This window comes from Branchiostoma belcheri, unplaced genomic scaffold (assembly GCF_001625305.1).
Source record: "Branchiostoma belcheri isolate BF01 breed outbred unplaced genomic scaffold, Haploidv18h27 scaffold31, whole genome shotgun sequence".
NCBI classification, from domain to species: Eukaryota; Metazoa; Chordata; class Leptocardii; order Amphioxiformes; family Branchiostomatidae; genus Branchiostoma; species Branchiostoma belcheri.
The window spans coordinates 2,085,158-2,103,961 of NW_017803921.1; the positions used below are offsets into that span (position 1 = coordinate 2,085,158).

The 18,804-nt window shown below is 41.9% G+C and overlaps 5 protein-coding genes across 5 annotated transcripts in view; 4 read left to right on the top strand and 1 right to left on the bottom strand.

Annotated features, from left to right (window-relative positions):
• Positions 1-3,693, top strand: part of LOC109474630 — a 44,743-nt gene extending 41,050 nt beyond the window's left edge. The window contains 5 exon segments of the mRNA XM_019774979.1: positions 460-572; positions 932-1,157; positions 2,223-2,343; positions 2,860-3,070; positions 3,414-3,693. Of these exon segments, the coding sequence (XP_019630538.1) occupies positions 460-572; positions 932-1,157; positions 2,223-2,343; positions 2,860-3,070; positions 3,414-3,488 (746 nt within the window). The 3' untranslated portion in view covers positions 3,489-3,693.
• A 4,309-nt stretch (positions 3,694-8,002) lies between these two features.
• On the top strand, positions 8,003-8,692 carry LOC109474480. The gene has a single exon (XM_019774770.1). The coding sequence runs from the start codon at positions 8,003-8,005 to the stop codon at positions 8,690-8,692; it is 690 nt and encodes a 229-aa protein (XP_019630329.1).
• A 2,506-nt stretch (positions 8,693-11,198) lies between these two features.
• On the bottom strand, positions 11,199-15,137 carry LOC109474481 (nucleotide-binding oligomerization domain-containing protein 2-like). The gene is made up of 4 exons (XM_019774771.1): positions 15,017-15,137; positions 14,361-14,588; positions 13,065-13,921; positions 11,199-12,395 (listed from the first exon to the last, which is right to left on the bottom strand). Exons 1-4 carry the CDS (start codon positions 15,135-15,137, stop codon positions 11,199-11,201), a joined length of 2,403 nt encoding a protein of 800 aa, XP_019630330.1.
• LOC109474482 lies at positions 12,384-17,366 on the top strand. The gene is made up of 3 exons (XM_019774773.1): positions 12,384-12,403; positions 15,589-15,735; positions 17,170-17,366. Exons 2-3 carry the CDS (start codon positions 15,630-15,632, stop codon positions 17,364-17,366), a joined length of 303 nt encoding a protein of 100 aa, XP_019630332.1. The 5' UTR covers positions 12,384-12,403; positions 15,589-15,629.
• A 378-nt stretch (positions 17,367-17,744) lies between these two features.
• LOC109474629 lies at positions 17,745-18,348 on the top strand. Its single transcript, XM_019774978.1, has 2 exons — positions 17,745-17,788; positions 17,996-18,348. The coding sequence occupies exons 1-2, from the start codon at positions 17,780-17,782 to the stop codon at positions 18,290-18,292; spliced, it is 306 nt and encodes a 101-aa protein (XP_019630537.1). The 5' UTR covers positions 17,745-17,779; the 3' UTR covers positions 18,293-18,348.
• Positions 18,349-18,804: the final 456 nt, after the last annotated feature.

The window sequence follows — 18,804 nt, forward strand, 5'->3', positions numbered from 1 at the left end:
ACTGCCTTGATAATATATCATAAAAAAGCCTGAACTACTTCTAGTAATTGTGTTGGTACATCCCTGGAAATTTAGTTACAGTAGTCACGCTGACAGTCTATCCAATTTCTAGATATCAAAGCAATCAGAGTTCCAGCAATGAAACACAATAACTACAAATGGACAATAAAGTCTCCCACTCACCCTGCTTTTCCTAGCTTCCAAGTAGATCTTGAAATAACTGCTGCTGCAGAGAAATACATGTAGATGAGACATTTAGTTTCAAATTGACAAGCACAATAGTTCTATCTCTTTTGTTTTAGATTTTTATGATTTGATTAAATTTATCAATTTTGAGGTAATTCAAAGTATTTAGTATGCTTGTTTGTGACCATATGATCCTGTTTTGATACAGACCAGACTTTTCAAATATTTTCTCCTAGAATCATTAACCTATTATTCTTCTATCTCTTTTCCCAGCTGCCAATGGCTTTAACCTGAGACTGAGAATGAAGAACATCTCATTTGTTGATGAGCTGAATAACTGCAGGTCTCAGGAGTTCCAGGACCTCTGGCCGATTGTCTTCAGAAGGGTGAGCAGATAATGAAGGGTTAATGACCCAACCCGAGGTGTATATGGTGTCATAAGGCCTGGTCATTTCCTATGACCATGGAATAAATGGCCAAATGAAACAACCCATTATGACGCAACCTCTATACAAAGATGGGGGCATGCGAAGCTCAAAATTCATGTCTGACAGAGGTTGATATCGTACTCAGGTGTCTTTGAATCAGTCTACCCTATTGGTGATGGTGTTTATGGATTTAACATCAGTACTTTTTTATTAAATTTTGGTCCCCTGGTGGTTGCCCTTGGTACTGCAGCAGAATTTCTGTGATGTTTTTTTTTAATATCTTGTTAACCTACATTTCTTGCTTCTTGTCCCTACAGCTGGATAGTTACTATCGCTACCACCAGAACAGGCGAATATCAGACAACTACCTGTACTGTAACCTCCAACTCTTCCTGAATGGCAGCGTCATAGCCTACCACACAGCCACCTTCAAGGCGGACTCCGACCTCACCAGAGATGACCTGGCTGCTGCCCTAACCCAGGCTATATCTGCTGACACAGCCAACACACTCGGGTTTGATCCAGAGTCTCCAGGAATAGAAGGTAAAAAGTTTTGGTTATGTCTTCATGATGTTTATGAGGGCTATACCGGGTATATACCATTTTGTATTTTTCTAGTGTGTAGGTTAGTGTGTTGGTTTGGGTGCCACTGGTTGGCTGATTGGTTTGCATGGTTATCTGAGTTAGTAAGGGTAGGTGGGTGTTTACCAGCTCCACTTCACTACTAGCTAGTGAAAAAGAATGGACTAAGGCTGACCAAAAGCAAAGTACATTGTGCTGTTGTGTGGTCCTCTCCTTGGTACTGAAATGCTATCAGCTGACACAGAGGATGATAAATAGCTAACATGGCTGATTTTAACAAATCAGTTCTTAGATAGTTCTGAAATCTATTAGATTTCAGCTTAACATTGTGTTATTTACCTCAATTGTAACATTATAGTAGCTATGATTGCCAAGTGTTATGTTTGAGGTACATGTATGCTATCTGATGAACATTCAAAGATTGTTGAAAAAGGTAAAATGTAAACCGTGCCTGTGAACAGTTCTGAAGTTTGACTGATCTGATATGTTGCCCATTTCCTGTGTTTCCCTCCCAGAGCTGTGCTACAGCAGTTACTGTATGAATGGAGGAAACTGTGTGCAGTCAGGCAGTGGGGACAGGACATGCAAGTCAGTATCATTCTTTGCCTTCTGATTTTTAAACTAATCATTCATTATAATAATCATGATAATTGCTTTATGGTTTGCAATTGAAGCACATAGACTAAATACATTTTGTACCAAGTAGAACTGTTTTAATATTTGTTCATAATATTATGAATTGCTTATCCCACAGATGTCCAGTTGGCTTTGCCGGTGTTAGATGTGAGAGAAGAGGTAAGTCATCTATTACATGTAGTTTTAATGGCAAAAGGACTGATTTTTCTCTTGATTCTTAGTTCTTTGGAGGACAAATCCTGGGTGTACACACTTGAGATATAATCCTCATGTTCAAGACATTTTTTAGAAAGACCTAGATGATAACACCTTTTTGTGATGTACCCAGCAGAATTATGACAGTTAATATTGAAGTATCTGATTTTTACAATCTTTTGTTGATATTTTCAGATGACACTGGCCTGCTGACCCGTATATTTGGTGTGCTGGGAGCGTTCCTGTTGTTACTGTTGATGGTGTGCCTGTGTCGTTACTGGTTCCTCATCCAGAAGAAGAGCAGCAAAATGAGATAGTGAGCATCTCCCTTAGAACGCTATTGATGCAGCTGTATTAAAAGGATAGTTACTCAAGGATCTGGATAGATTTGAAAACTGTCCATCCACTAGTTTTCATCCTGAAACATCTGACATCTCATTACATGGATGACCAGCCTTCATCAGCATATGCTGTATTAAGTATTCATAATACAATTGTGAAATTGTTCTCTAAAATCATTCAGCAAATCTTGGAAATGCATAATGATTGCATAGCTAGTGTTATCATTATGTGTTATCATTTTATTATGTAGAGGGAGGGAGACAGTTGCCTTGGGCCGGGAAAGACGCCCAACACGATGATGATGGTGTATTATTATGCATTAAAGCTGGCGTGTTATGCCAAAGGGTGGTTATACTGGCAACAGATACAAAGCTAGATCAGTTACTATAGAAAGTTACATCAATGTCTATGGGTACAGTAACTGTTACTATCTAGAGCTAAGATCATATCACAGTACAAATGTAATAACACACAAACTTCTATCCCACAGTTACGTGCCCAGAGACGGCGCCCTGGGAGCTGACTCCGACACCAGTTCCACGACTGAGGACATGGTCCAGCGCGTCGGCCCGACCATCTTCGTGGGGCGTTACCTCCCCAGACGCGGCTTCACCAACGAGCTGCGCCGCAGCCCGTCAGCCACCAACCCTGACGCACACGACGAACGGCTTTATAACGAGATCTTTGGGAAGAACGATACAGTAAGTCCCAACTGTATTTTTTGTTCTTTTCATCACCTTCTTCTGATGCAATTTTAGGATGACATAACGCTTGTTAATTTGACATAGTACTGGAAATTTTAAAAGATTCAGTTTTCAATTTTTCATTAACTTGCAAACATGTATATTCATGCTATTGTTAATTTTACTAAACCACAAACTTGTATCAACAGCTCCATTGTCTTGCTACTAATCTTTCAAGTACCAACATCAACATACCCAATTTGCTCAGATCTTACGATTGTGAGGTGTTTTTTTTTTACAGCAATCTACATTACCTGATTTGCTCTGTCCGCAATTAATCCCTATAATGTATTTTTCTTAGTTCAAAATCCAGCGGCCCAAGTGGAGTTATCTGCCCATCTCTGGTCCTCCATCAACAATGGGGAGTATGATGTAAACCAACCAACTCTTGACTGTGCAGACTCCTGAAATCTATGCAGATTAATTATTCTTGAAATTGTAAAATGTATTTTCATATGTAAAGAGAGAGTACATTGCTGTAAATTTTTATGACAAATATTTAGAGAGAAATGATATATTAAATTAACAATATAGTTTAATTTACCACAAAGTGAATCTTATTTTGTAAATATTTTGTTGAATGTTGCATTCACACTTCTGTGTTGCAGTTAGGCTTAAGAAATAAATAAGACTCAAATATTCTTAAATCATCATATATCGTCAGGTATCAGATTATTGATCTATAAAATATAACAAGAATATAATGAAGATATCCTTTTAAGAACCTAGTTTAAATATATCAGTATGTATGAAAATGATACATTATTTTGATGGTTTTTGTACTTAACCAGTTTCACGTTCCATGTCATTGTAATAGAAAGTATTAAGACTTTTTATTTCAAATATTTAAATAGATGAAAAGTGTACTTCGTGTCTCCTTATTGTGTTGTTTGGGTTTGTCTTTGTATTTGCCTGTGTTTATGTGTGTGCCCATGTTTGTGTGCGTGTGTATGTGTGTGTGTGTGTGTGTGTGTGTGTGTGTGTAACGTGTACATGCAATAATGACTACAGGTGAGGAGAAAGGCCATAAAACATGTGCCAACATAAAACTAGATAATAGATGATAGCATTGTGGGTCTACAGATGGCTGTACTAAAGACTTTTGCTATTGCACAGGGGAAATGTTTAGGTCACGATCCCAATTTACAGTGCATTATGAAGTGACGTGGTAATCAGTACTGCAACCATCTTTTATGGGAGAAATGTCAAATCTACAGGCCCCTTCACACTACAGGCGTAATGCGGTCTGGATGAAAATTCTTTGTATTTTCCTGTATATTCTAGAAATCCATTCTAAAGATTTGTGTTTATTCTTGTGGCCCGCCCAAATGTTTCAAGCATGCTCAAAACTTTCGTGGTGACTGAAAAGTCGAAAAAATATCTAAGTGCATTTTAGCTGCAGTATGACTACATTCAGACACATAAACATGCAGACAAAGCACCAGTTTTGGTAAACGGGGTGGAAATAGAAGTAGTAGACAGCTACATATACCTGGGCAAAAAGATAACACACGATGGAAGTATCCTGCCTGAGATAAAGAGACGCATCACACTGGGATGGGCAGCTTTTGGAAGAGTAGATAACATCATGAGAAGTAAGAAAGCCAGTGTAAGACTCAAGAGAAATGTTTTTAACCAGTATATACTCCCAGTGATGACATACGGTAGTGAGACATGGGCACTAACCAGCACCCAGATGGAGATGCTCCGGGTTGCGCAGCGTAAGATGGAGAGGATCATGCTTGGTATAACACTGCGAGACAGGAAAAGAAACTCCTGGATCCGACTCCAGACAGGAGTAACCGACATCATCACTGCTGTCAACACAGCAAAACACCGCTGGGCAGGACATGTAGCTAGACTACAAGACAACAGATGGACACTAAGAGCCACTGAGTGGACACCCCGGGAATGGAGGAGACGCAGAGGACGGCCCTGTACGAGGTGGAGGGACAGTCTTGTGCAACACCTGGGCCCTGCTTGGCCCAGATACGCCAGACTGAGAAGAGAGTGGAATGAGTCAAGGGAGGGGTTCCTCCAGAGGAGTGACATTACCCTGGATTGATGATGATGATGATGACTACATTCTAATATTCCTACAGTATTCCAATAGTGTTCCAATCATCATGATCACATTAAGGGAGAACGCAAACAGGCCTGAGTAACTGGAATACACCTCGAATTCTCATAAGAATGCACTTCGAATAGCCGAGAGTGTTCAAGAAATTTTCATTCCGATGGCATTCCGTCTCACATAACGGTGTTATTGGAAATTTATCAAGAATGTCTTGAACGACTTGATACATGAAGTGTGCATTCCTTTGGGACTTACTAATGCTGCATTAGTAGATCCCCTAATTGATTACCAGACAGATATCAAAGAAGATTGAATTGCTTGTCTGATGCCTGCTCCATGATTGTATGTTGTTTAATAATACGTCTGTCTCCGAAAGTTTCCAAAGTGTAATTATCACCCATCTGTTGCCCTGGACTAAATAATGCAGGAACTCGCAAGAAAAAAGGCCACATTATAAGTAAATTTTATGGATGACATCCTCCGCAGCCTCAAAATCTAATGCAATAGAGAAAAACCAAGGTGGGTCGAAAAATAAGATTCCTACATTTTCAGATTTTGACATCATAAACCTTGTCTAAAAGGAAATGTGCTACATTGTGCTAAGTTCTATTTACAACATTCATTTCTTACTGAAACAACTTTGAAAAATGTCTTCAATCGTTGTACAAATGGTTTTGATTCAGTGGGAACATCACATATACACAGCCAACATCACATATAAAAGGAATGACATACATCACTGCATCAAAGTAAAAGACAAAACATTAAATCAGAGCATTGTCTCCTCTCTTCATATTTATCTGCGATCCACGTTCCAGCATGGCAATAAACATATTTGCCCATTTTCGGCTTGGTGACCACTGGCAGAGGGCAAGAAAATTTCTTATTCTTTTTCCAAAATCAGGCGAAAATTAATGCGCGCGCTGATGGCATCCATAAAAATTACATACTGAGGCCTAAGCGACTTTCTTCATTACATGGAATGTCACTTAGAATCAAACTTAGGCACAGTTTCAATTTGTTCCCTTCCGTCCGTAGATGGGACTTATGTAAGCTGTAACTAGATGTACACGACCCCATAACTACACCAAACAAGGTTAACAACCCTCACGACTGACGAATTTGCGGATATAACAGTTGTCCGATGACAGACCTATCTTCACAAAGAAGGTTATAATAGTATTCCCTCATCAAGTCAGACCATAATTTGCATAAGCTACGCGTACTGATGTTCATCAGTGATCAGTTCTTCACTTTATGCCCATTTTGCTTTTTTTCCTCGCTTTTTTTTCTCATCAGATCTGAAATCAATTTGCGAAGGATTTCATCTGTCATACTTAGTGGTACGGCCTTCGTATAGAGGCCAAGGATACTGACTGGAATTCTAAATACGTTGGCGCCAAACTCAGAAAGAAGACATAATATGAAATAATCAAAGACGTCATACTCGTGCACATCTATCTGAGAAGTCGACTCGTTTTTCTCCCTTTGTCAAGTTGAATGAGGTGGATTGAAAAGCCTGCCCGTACGCAGAATGGTTAATAGCACGGCAGGCTGTTCAGTAATTGGCTTGATCTTCAGCGCCCTTGAAAGCTGAAATGAAATTGGCTGCACGAAGACCTTATAAATACTTACACAACAAATCGCGCTAGAGGTCGTCTTGTCTGCAGGGGGTGGGCGCTTAATGATAGAGGTAGAGAGTGGAGAAATCTTTAAGATATATGTACTTTCGGATGAACAATTGTGTAAAACATGATCCAAGAGTTTACATTGTACATGGCAATGATCGGGAATTCTTTTCCAACCTAGTTCAGCAATGAACAATGGATATGAGGATACCTCTTACAACCCTTGCAACAACCCCTCGATTAATTGTGGTAAAGCCGACTGAAAGGGCAAAGTTGTACAAAGAGTGTATCTAGAATGTCATGGACGAACAACTTCTACAGTCTGGGAATAGCATTCACACAATCAATGAATTTTTAATAAAGCAGGCTCCAAAAATATATCTTACATGGAAAAATTACAACTTACAACAAGACGTATTCATTGATCCAGAGTCATATTTTGAAAAGAAAGCAAATAAAATTGTTCCTCAGAACGTCTCTTGCATATTTTATGATTCACGAATCATTAGTTGTATCTATTTATACACACATTAATCCTTCCCCACACACTATCATGATTCACATGAATAATGATATGCATGATGTACACAGACCGGCTATATAACGAAGTTCTGAACGCTGTGTATTCTATATAATTGCCACGCAGCTACGCAGTCGAGATGGAAATTAGATTCCCCTGCGATTCGGGTCCATATGATCAGTAAATTGGACGTCAAATTGACGATCAGGTTGTTTTATGTGTGAGACCTCCGCGGCGTGACTGTGTGCCGAGCGAGGTAATGGGTCGTCCTAATGCATCGTGAAGGTGGAGTCAGCCAGGATTGACTTATCTGGTCAAACTGCTGCCCTCCTGTGTTGAACAAGGGCAGACATCAGGGATCTTCACGGGGAGAGAGATTGTGACACAACATCAGCAGGCAAAAAATACCGCCGACTTAGTGCCGTTCCGCTGCGACCGTGTGCGGCCGCTGTACCATACTGACTTACTCTCCAAGTAGACGTATTCTAGGCGTTTTCATCGGTCGTCCTTTTTGTACTGTTATATACTTATTCGTCTTCGGTGGCGTACTGAATGCTGCCCTGCAAATGATACTGTCTTGCCAGTTTGATATGGTCTTGCACCCACCAAAAGATCTGCTTGGAGATCACTACTGAATGTCTACAGAGCTAGGGATTTTCAACAACATGGTTCTACGTTTTGAGTACCTTTTAGTGGGGATCCTGACCGTATGGATGCTTCAGACTAGTATTGAAGTCGGTGCAACGGAAACACTCCACAACAGCGTACAGGGCAGGTTGGAAACTCTCCTCCAGAAGATCAGAAAGAGGGGCGAAAACGATGCCTGCAACGGGACGGTAGCGAATGCAGCAGAAAGCAACGATTCCAGAAGAAACCTGACTTGCACTGGCAAAGACACACCGCTGCCATCCTCAAAAAATCTCCTGGGGGATTCTAAGAAGACGCAATCCAGGCAAAAAGCCAAGACAAGGAACTCCTCGAAAGACAACAGCTATGACCTACACATGCCGACCCCCATCAGTAAGAAGACAGCGTTGTTTCTCCTCATCCTGTCCGCGACGTCGCCAATCGTCGGTTTGGTGTTCATCCTCTCCCCTTGCTTCGACAGCAACCCGAGTCACCGTGACCAGAACGGGACCGGCCCGAGGAGGCTGTCCTCGGCGGACGATCCCGACAGCACGAGCGCTCAGATACACATAGAGCTGGCCACGGCCGGGCCGCAGGACAACGGGCAGGAAGCCGGGAAAGTCGAGAAACAACAGTCGCTGGAGAAGGTGTCCTGTTCGTCTGAAGAGACCTGCATGACTCCGATAGCAGACAATGGGATGACCATGGCCAACTCCAATGACAAGTGACTGTTACGTCAGTGTTGTCATAGTATACAGTCATATAGAATACAACACGGGGTATCGGCCCGACCGCGGGTCGGATCGCCCGACAGCCGCAGGCCGGAGGGCGATCCGACTCGCGGGAGGGCCGGGACCGAGGGCGTTGTGGAATACACCGTGTTGTATTTTATTTATGTCATACCCACCCAAGAAAACACGCCTTTCAATGCAAGATGAGCCAAAAGTTGATGCCACTTGTCCCTAAAATGTAACAGCATCAATTCCAACGTCCGGATTCTGTATTGAGTATGTTCATATACGATAAGAGGTTGTACTCATGAAAGGAAAATGTATATGTTCAATTTTCAGAACATATATTTTTGTTGTTCTTGATGAAAGATGTAAAGTTACGGATGATACGTCAGAGGCCCCATGTAAATAAAGCTATGTATGATTTTGATGCCAAAACTACGAATATTCTTCAAAATATAATTTTTGTCATGTTTTATTTATAACAACCCCGTGGGTATATTTTGTCATTCTAACACATATCAAGTGCTTATTACGGCCAAAATACGACGAGTACCAGCGTGTTGTTATGTAAAGACATAACCGTATTGGGGCTTCTTTTATCGATCCGAGCCTACAATAGGGGCTTTTTGATAATTTTGTTTTAGATCTGAGGGTAGTTGGCAAATAAAATTAGTATCACCTCAAAGAACTAAAAAATATGCTCATAATTCTGGTATTAGTTTGTATTTTGACTAGAAGAGCTTATTGCGCAGAACTGAACTGTATGCCTATAATACTAGTTGGTACTATTCCTATGTGCTCTATAACAGCACTAGATTAAAATCAGAGATTGTAAATACTATCTTTACTTGAGAATAAAAGTGACTGGCTATTACACTGTATGTTTAGAGTGTTTTTATTGAAAATTCCAGTTAAGCATAGGCGACAATTCCCAATTAGTGTAACTCAACGAAATAAGCCGTTGTCTTTTCTTACTATGGTGAGCTGCTTTCGACATCAAAGTCACGCATAAATAATAATAGACATATTCAGGGCGATGCAATTTTCCATAATGAGTCAGTAAAACACATTTGTATAGAGATAACACATGGGTTATACACGTGGATTGGGCTAATATCAAATTGACTATCACAACGTTTATTCTTTCACAAAAATGTTTACAACACACCATAATTCTTAGATTTCTATCATTCATAGCTGGAGCATAGTCTCAAAGAAAAATGTCAGTTCCTAAAGATTTTGATTATAACAATCGTTTACATGCGCTACACAAATAGATCATTGACGCTCCCGTCACAGGTAAGTAAAACCCTACGCATGTGGAGTAATTTCCGATGATGTGTTAGGCCTTCAACTTCATTTAATCGAAGTGGAAGAGCGTCTATATCTTGAAACGACTTCTGTCTACATATAATATCCTTAAGTCTTGAATTTGTAACACTTGTTCAGTCGGTATTTCTGGTTCATTGATTGAAAAGCTTATCAACATATACATGTACATGTACAAAGGCCAGATTACGTTTTTATCCTAAATCATGAGATGTACAAAGATCACCTGACAGCCGCCGAAAGGTGCGAGGGCGCCGGTGAATGTTTACATGTAGTTAAGGACCTTACAAAAGTCGCTGTACTTTTGCTGTGTCAATAAAGTTTTATGCTACAGCAGTATGTTATTGTTTAAGTCGTACAGGATTTCACTGTGCCGGTTGTGTAAAGCTTGGTATGAACGCATGCACGAGGCTTGAGTCGGTTTAAGCTCGCAACCGGTTATATGAATCTGCCATTAATGGGTAATTCCTGATTTGTTCACTGTACTGATAAGTTCACTGTTTTCACTGTCTCTTGTGTACAGTGAACTTATCATTACAGTTAACAAATAATTCCTGGACTTTCTTTTTCCTGCACCTGTCACCACCGTGAACATATAGTTATGTGAACATGTCCATTTTTCTCAGACCGTGAAATTTTGCTACCGTGAACATAAAGTGAATTACAGGCTTAAGCAACCGGCCTTTGTGTCCGCTCCCTTAGGAACTCCATCTTCACTGTAGCTGTAGATAAGAGAGTATACATATTTAGATGTAATCCAAAGTCAGACACTACACAGATACACTGTCGTTTTAGAACCTGTTATAAAGAGGATCACTTTAAACATTGTCCCCACTTTTCGAACAGCCCCATGGGATGAAAGTAATATGAAATTCAACTTCCTTCTAAAGTATTATTCATAATTATTAAGTATATCGGGATTTAATTATCAATAATATTGTTGTTTGTTTCAACTTGCATAGCTTTTGTTTCCTCTTGTTATGTGTTAATAGAATAATAGAGATAATAGAATTTGATCACAGCCTGACATCCATCCATCTATTCCTATCTTAGAGTTGGCGAATAATGATAGATTTGTCATACAACTTGGTCCAGTAAAACCAAGTCAAAGGTTAAAGTCAACAGATTGTTGATGTGGGGATTGAGTATGTCTGTTGTACCCAACATGTACTCACCACAGGCGCTTTAGTGTAGGGTGTTCCTCAGCAGCCTGCACCACGGCCTGAAACCCTGCAAGATCCATGGAGATGTTCTCAAGTTCCAGCTCCTCCAAGGCAGGGAGTCTGGGTAGAGCCTCGGCTAGAGCCATGGCAGCGGTGTCAGGCAGGTGTGTAGGTGTGCCGATGAGCTGTGCGACCCTCCCCAGTCCGGCTCCTGTTATTCCTCTATTCCATCCAAAGTCCAGCCTCTGTAGTGTGGTGTTATAACGAGGTGCTGTAGCTGTGGTCAGACTCTTTTCCCTAGGTGGGTTTTGTTCCAAGTCCAACTTTCTGGGCTGGCAAAGTGTTTGGACAAGAGAGACAATTCCTGAATCCCCTATGTTATTCCAGCTCACATTCAGCTCCTGTAATTCCACCAGGTGAGGCAGAGTTTTAACCAGGGCTGATATTCCCCTGTCACTGATACCCGTGCTGTTGAGAATAAGTACCTTCATGGCGGTAAGGTGAGGGAGAATAGCAGCTAGGCATTCCAGTCCGGGGTCTTTTATGTCATTATTGCTAATGTCTAGTTTGATCAGTCCATTTAACTTGCACAATCCAGCCACTAGAGCGACCATGCCTTTGTGGCTTATCCTGATATCTGGCAGGACCAACACCTCCATGGCTGTGAGGTGGGGGAGGATGGCGGAAAAGCATTCCAGCCCGGAGTCTCCTATGTTGTTATAACCAATGTCCAGTTTGACGAGTCTGGTTAAGTGACGCAGTGCAGGGACCAGTGTGCGCATGCCTGTGTGGGTTATACGGGTCGCTGCCAGGTCCAACACCTGCATGGCGATGAAGGTGGGGAGGACGGTGGTGAGAGATGTCAGTCCGGTGTCACCGATCTCATTCAAGTTTAAATCCAATTCTCTCAGTCCCGCTAGGTGGCGCAGGTAGGGAGTGAGGAGCGACATGCCTGCAGATGTCATGTGTACATTCCTGAGACGGAGTACAGCCAGGTGTGGAACACTGGACAGCCCAGTCTGTAGGACTTCCATCCCAGCATCACCAAGTTTATCGATCCAAGTTAGATCCAGCTCCTCTAACTGAGGAATGTGACGAAAACCCTGCACAAGTGACTGGAGTGATGCTGGTGTTAGGGCTGTGTATGACAGATTCAGCACCTTCAGACCGGGAACATTCTTCAGAACTGAAGCCAGCCTGGCTGTCTGATCAGGTGAATTGAAATTTACAAACTTCAGTTCTAAGTATAACTGCAAACCTGGAACTGGAGAAGTAAACATCTGCTCCATCCACTGAAGTTGTCCATCTACATTAAAACGGTCCATTTTGATTATCATTCTAGAGAGGTGTGATGACTCTATATTCTCCAGGTAATACTTAAGAGCCAACTCAAACGCAGGAGCGTTTCCGATTTCCCAGCGGTACAATTCTATGTAGATAACCGGAAGGGCGTTGCTGAACGCTTGTAGTACATCTGGCTCCTTTCTCTCATTCAGGATGTCAAAGCAGAGCAGAACGAATCTTTTGTAAGTTGCAAATGACCAGTCTATGGTGCCTATGTCTGCTAGTCTCTTTCTTAGCCAATCAACGTTTAAGTCTGAAAACTCCTTGCTGCTGAGTTTACTCAGTTCTTCCATCACAGCTTTTGCCGCCCGTGAGTCACAGCCACACGTGAACTGGAGCAGGTTTTTGTGTTCTAACGCCTTGCTTATGGGGGTTAGTTGCAGCAGCCCGGATATGTCTTGATTCATCAGAGCATGTGCCACATATCGTCCTGCTAGGAACTCTTGCATTGTCTTGTGGGAAAAATTCAGCTGCTTTCGAGGATTCGATTTAGAAGAAGAAACCTCCAAGGAGACAACTCCAAGCTTTACCAACAGCTTCCAATTCAGATTTTCATTCTCTGCTTGTGAAACGTCAAGCAGAGTCTCACCCCTTAGCAGTGCCTCTAGCGCAAGGTTGCCGATCTGCAGCAATGCATCAGCCAAGTCTGCCGGCAGTCCGTCTGTTGGCATTTCCACACCTTCTCGCTTGCAGTGCTTCTTACCAAGACATGTCAGGAGGTTGCTGTACAGATCTGTCATTGTCCCTGGTGACACCATCTCTGGGTTATCCTCCCACAGTACACAGACTAACATCAGGAAAATCGGGGTGTGGAGTAAATCCGTAACAAGAGGATTTTTTCTTACTACCGTGATGAGTTCCTTCGCTATTTCAGCTGTTCCGACTATTTCAAAGTACTGCCGCACGTATTTGTCCACATGTTCAGGAGAGAAGCCCATGATGTGTACGTGACAGTCTGGCCGGGTGTACTGCTGCACTCCTGCTGAGGGACGGGAGGTGATCACGACCGTGCTCTTGAGGTACATCTTACTAGACAGCAGTTTGGGAATGGCCTGCCCGGCTTCCCTGGCTTCAGGCCGCAGCTCATCATACCCATCTAGGAGGAAGAGCACACGGGACTCGTTCCTCTGTAGGATCGCTCTGATGGACTGTACATCAATACCTTCAGTTGTTTGAGAAACACACTGGTCCCACACCATCTCCTCTATGGTCTCCCCCTCCCACACCTCCCGGAGTCGGATCAACAGGACGATGTCGTGCCGTCTACCCAGCTCTGTTTTCTGTGAGACGGCATCTAAGGCTTCTTTGGACAGAAATGTTGTCTTCCCCCCTCCAGCTTCACCCTCAATCAGAATGCACCTTGGAGCTTCGGACTTTCCTGTAACTTCTGATTTGAATAAGTCGTCTAAGGAATCTAACTTGCTTCTCTTATTAGTTTCTTTTCTGTTTGTTGGGTTTGTAGATATTAACTCCAAATTAGTGAAAATATCACTAAGCCTCAGTGTAAAATTGTCATTCCAAATGGCTGGTTTGAACGAATTGATTGTTGCATTGTAATAGCTCTCAATGGCATCGCGGAACCGTTTTGTGTCGTGACCAAGTCTGTCAGTACTTGCGACAATTGTGTGGCACCTGCTCAATTCTGTTAAAAAAAGCACAAAGATTCGAAAATCAATCCTAGTTCTGTACGATATTTTAGGAAAACACATTGTATAGGAACACACCATTTTCCATTTGTCTAATGGCTAGTGCCTGGCGATACAATTCAAAACACAGATATGCTTAAAAGACCTAGCAATGTTATTCAAAAACAAAAATTCGCTTACCTGGGTATTTGTCCCTTAGCCCGTCCACAGTACTCTGTAACTCAGCCTCAGACAGAGCCTCCATCAGGACCTCTACGGTGGCTCTGTCCCCGTTCCGCTTGAGCCATTCCTCCAACAGGTCCATACAGCGGGACTTGTCATCCCGGTTCCTCCCGGCTATGTTGTCGGTGTCTGATCGGCGGAAGTCGAGATGGAAGGCCAGGTCCTTCCAGTCTGAGCTGACGTTTTCTTTGATGAAGAAGAAATACTTTCTACATATCCACCTGTTACCGCGACATCATGACACTCTAATTCGTTGGCTACCCGTACGCTTAAGTCCTTACAACTATTCCTATTCTAACTTCCTAGATTGAAATAATGAACGAAACAAAACTTGCAAAGTCGTTAGGGTTGTTTACACAGACTTACCTCTGAAAACGTTGCTTTTGTTCTTCAAATCCAATCCAAGTTCCGCTTTTTCAGCACAGGTGTCAGCTCGGCGCTTTTGTTTTCAACTCGGCGAAAAGTTCCAACTGACGTTCGTTCAACCCGTTTCCTTCAGGACTGTTGAAATGTTAGGTATTTCCTGGTACCTTTGTAGGTGTAGTGGTAAATCAAAACAAATAAAACCTGCCAAACTTGAGTTTTACAAAGTTCTAGTCCGGCTGCCCCCCAACCACCGCCATGGTGGCAGGGGACTGGAACACGGTCTAGTCTATTCCATCTAGAGGGGCGCATTGAAAACTTTTTGCTGAGCTTAAAGTCAACAACTGTGACGTCAATGGCGCGACCAATCATGACGCGATGCCAGATCAACCTTAGCACTTGGGTGCTGGCGTCGAGCCAAATTTCTGCTGATGGGCACCGCGACTGCGCGGAGTTGGGGTTAGCGCTAGAACCATATACATGGTTAGGGTTTAATAGGGCTATGTTTTCTTGAATTTCTTGCTTTATTCATCATCACGAATTTCTCTTTTACCGCCTTCCCACAGGCGACTGGGCAGCTTTCTGCTAGCTAGCTCCCTGCCATCTTTCCGGGGAGCTAACGTCCTGTGTCTGACCTTTTGAGGTCTGTGGTTATGGAATCCCCCTACCCACTTACTGTCACTCAGCTGTACGAACCCACACGCGCGCGCACACACACAAACACACCTCAAACAATACCGCCGTATAAGGCCGTAAAAACTGCATACGAAAAAACATTGCATATTCAAAACAAAGCAGTTGCTTCCTTACTGAATATGTACAGGTCTGCTCCAGACAGATGATTAGAAGAAGCCATTTCACACGATGGCAGACATCTATGAGGACGCCTGTACCGTAAACCCGACAAGCTACCCGGACGAGAAGAGCGGCCCTACACTGGACCTGTCACCGGCCGCTGGGGGTAAAACAGGTACGTTAACGTTAGTGAACCAGCAGCTATAGGGACATCAAAACAGACACAATATCATAATGCAGTTTTTTTTAATTTCTTTGCTCTATACTCCCAATGTCACCCTGGTAATAAAAAAAAAACATTTATCTTAAAACATTTGCCCGCAAATCTGTCCAGTGTATTATTTGAAAGGGGATCCTGACGCTACAGATCTTTGCACGTATCAAAAAGAATCCACGATTCCTCTCGATATCCAGAAGAGTAGGGGAGGCGCGGTGCGCTTGAAAACGCTAGATATGCCGGCCGATATGATATGGCCCAGTCGCTTGGCAACTGGTCTGTGTGGTGATTGAAAAAAAAACACATCATGCTTCGCCTCATTTATTCTTACTACTTTCCTTCTTGTATTTTCACAAAGACCCATTGTTTGCTGTCGCAGATTGCTTTACGTTCAAACGTTCAAATTTCAAAGCTCTTTACCCATAAAGCCTTTTTCTTGCCGCACAGAATAAGAAGACTGTGTCATGTATCCCGTACCCAGACATGGTTAAATACATTGTAAATGCAAGTGTGTATCTCTACTGTTACAGGTACTGTTAAGCCAGGCTAAGAAAGTTTCAATCTGACTTTTGTAGTCACTATGTGTGATGATACGTTGGTGAAGGTTACTCATCCAGGAATACGATAAATAGATAAAGCTGTTTAGTCTTTTCAAACTGGATAATTGAAAGTTTAATGTGTTTACACTTTAAACTTTCAATTATCCAGTTTGAAAAGACTAAACAGCTTTATCTATTTATGTGTGATGATATTTCCATATTTGTTAAAAATATCGGGTTTTGGGCTCATAATGACTTCAAGAAAAAACAGGGTCATTGTGTAAATATATGTCCATTTATGTGTACATACATGAACGTATAAAATATGCACATACATATATAAATGTATATATTTGTACTGAAATTGTCTGGGATACTACGTAATGCCTACAAGGTAATGACGTCATGCCTTCAAGGTTCAGGATTCACGTGAAATTTCACGTGGCCTGAAGGCAGCTGCCCACCAGACAATATTACATCAGGAATAAAATATACCAAATATATACGCAGGCGGATTCATCCATCTGATATTGTGAAGCCGTGTGTATACATGTAGCTGTTTCTATGCCATGTAGCCATGCGTTAAAACTATTAACTATGAAACAGAATGCACTCAATAGAAAAGTTTTTTTTATTCACAACTACATGTACTTGCCTAGGAGCCGGTGTTTCGATGACAGTCTGCGTCTGTCATCTTCATTAGGGCACGTATCAGGTCATCTGCTGAAGATGACAAACGGTCATCGAAACATTGGCTCTTGTCAAACATGTGATTGTGAAAAAGAACTTCGCTATTCAATCACTCACCAACCTAATGAAATTAATTACACGACAGAATATATTTACCCTTCAGACGTGTCCAGTTCAGAGTGCGATGAAAACTTCCCAGCTCCGGATATTGCTGACCACCATGGCTACATCCCGGGAGTGGGCATGGCGACCGCTGGTCAGTCTCCAGGCCGGTTCGGTCCCCTGCTGAAGATCATCAGTTTCATCCTACTGATGCTGTCCTGCTGTCTCCTGGCTGTTGTTGTGTGCATGTGTGAGTAAAGCGTTGTTATTTCCTGCTACGGAAGTATTGTTTTATGCCAAGGTTACATTTTCAAACCGGGGCCTGACCGGGTAGTCTTATGGAACGAATGGTATAAAAGATAACAAAGCACAGCTTTAAAAATAATAATCGGAACTATTTGCACATATCAATGATATAAATTGTTGATTTTTTTGATGATCGAAACTGCCCGGCCGGGCCCCGGTTTGGAAATGTGATCTCAGCATTAGGTAGCCTCCTTATGCTGAGGTGCGAGGTCATATTTCCATGCCGGGGCCCGGCCGGGCAGCTTGCGTGACCAATTCATTACAAACATATACAGTACACCAAGGGCTTATGATCAATTTTAATTACCTTTACTTCAAATCCAGGCTTGGCTATTCAACAGTCAGTTGACCAGGAACAGGAAGAGATGGGGAAGGTAAAAATTCCCATTTATTTGCCAAAAAACAGTTACTCAAGCAACTGGATATGATTTTGAAAACGTCATTTATTTGTTTCTTAAAATACAGTAGTTTGTTTCCAATCCTGATTGCCATCAGATTTCTAAACATCTGAACAGTAGATTCAGTGAGACAAGATATATATGAAGCTTAATGCAGACTTTAACTTCTTCAAAACTTGACAGGTCACAAGGATGGAGCAACTGTTGGCCAATGACCTGTCAATCATCCTGACACGTCACGAGAACCTGACCAATCAGATGAGCCAGCAGTTGATGAACCAGGAGGCAATGATGAAGAAGCTGTCAGACATCCTGACGTCCCAGGAGAACATCACCGGTGGGTGGAGCCAGCTGATGGAAAAGATGTCAGCCATCGGTGGTGGGAGCGATGAGGAGCATATTAAAAAGCTGTCCTCCTCAATCGTACGTGAGGTCATGCAACAGTTCATTGCCAGGAGGAAGCACATGTGGTTTGGTTAAGAATCAAGTCATTTGGAGAGAATATGTTTTAATTCACATTTCAATTTCTTGTCATAATCAACGACGATCATAGTATTATTCAATCGTCTAGCGTGTTTGCACCAAATAAGCACAATTTTCTTGTTATTATCATGAAATTTAAAAATCACTCTGCACTATCTTACAATGGAAAAACGATGATCAAGCATCTCAGAAGTTTGTTTCGTGAAGTGCAGAAAATACAGCAGCGCTACATTTGTATTGAGAAAAAACTCATCAATTCTGTCTATATTTTTGCTTTAATCAATTTATTCTTTACTTGTGCTTGATTCAATTAACAACACTTAGATGTGAGAAATATAGTTTGTATAAAAATATCTACAGCAATTGGCCCTTATCAGGTTGGTACATATTAACATGTGTCAATCTAAGATACATTTTATGGAAAAAACATCATGTACAGATGTCCTAGATTCAACTGTATTCAATATCAATCAAATCATCTATTGCTATAATATGTAAAAATGTCATAT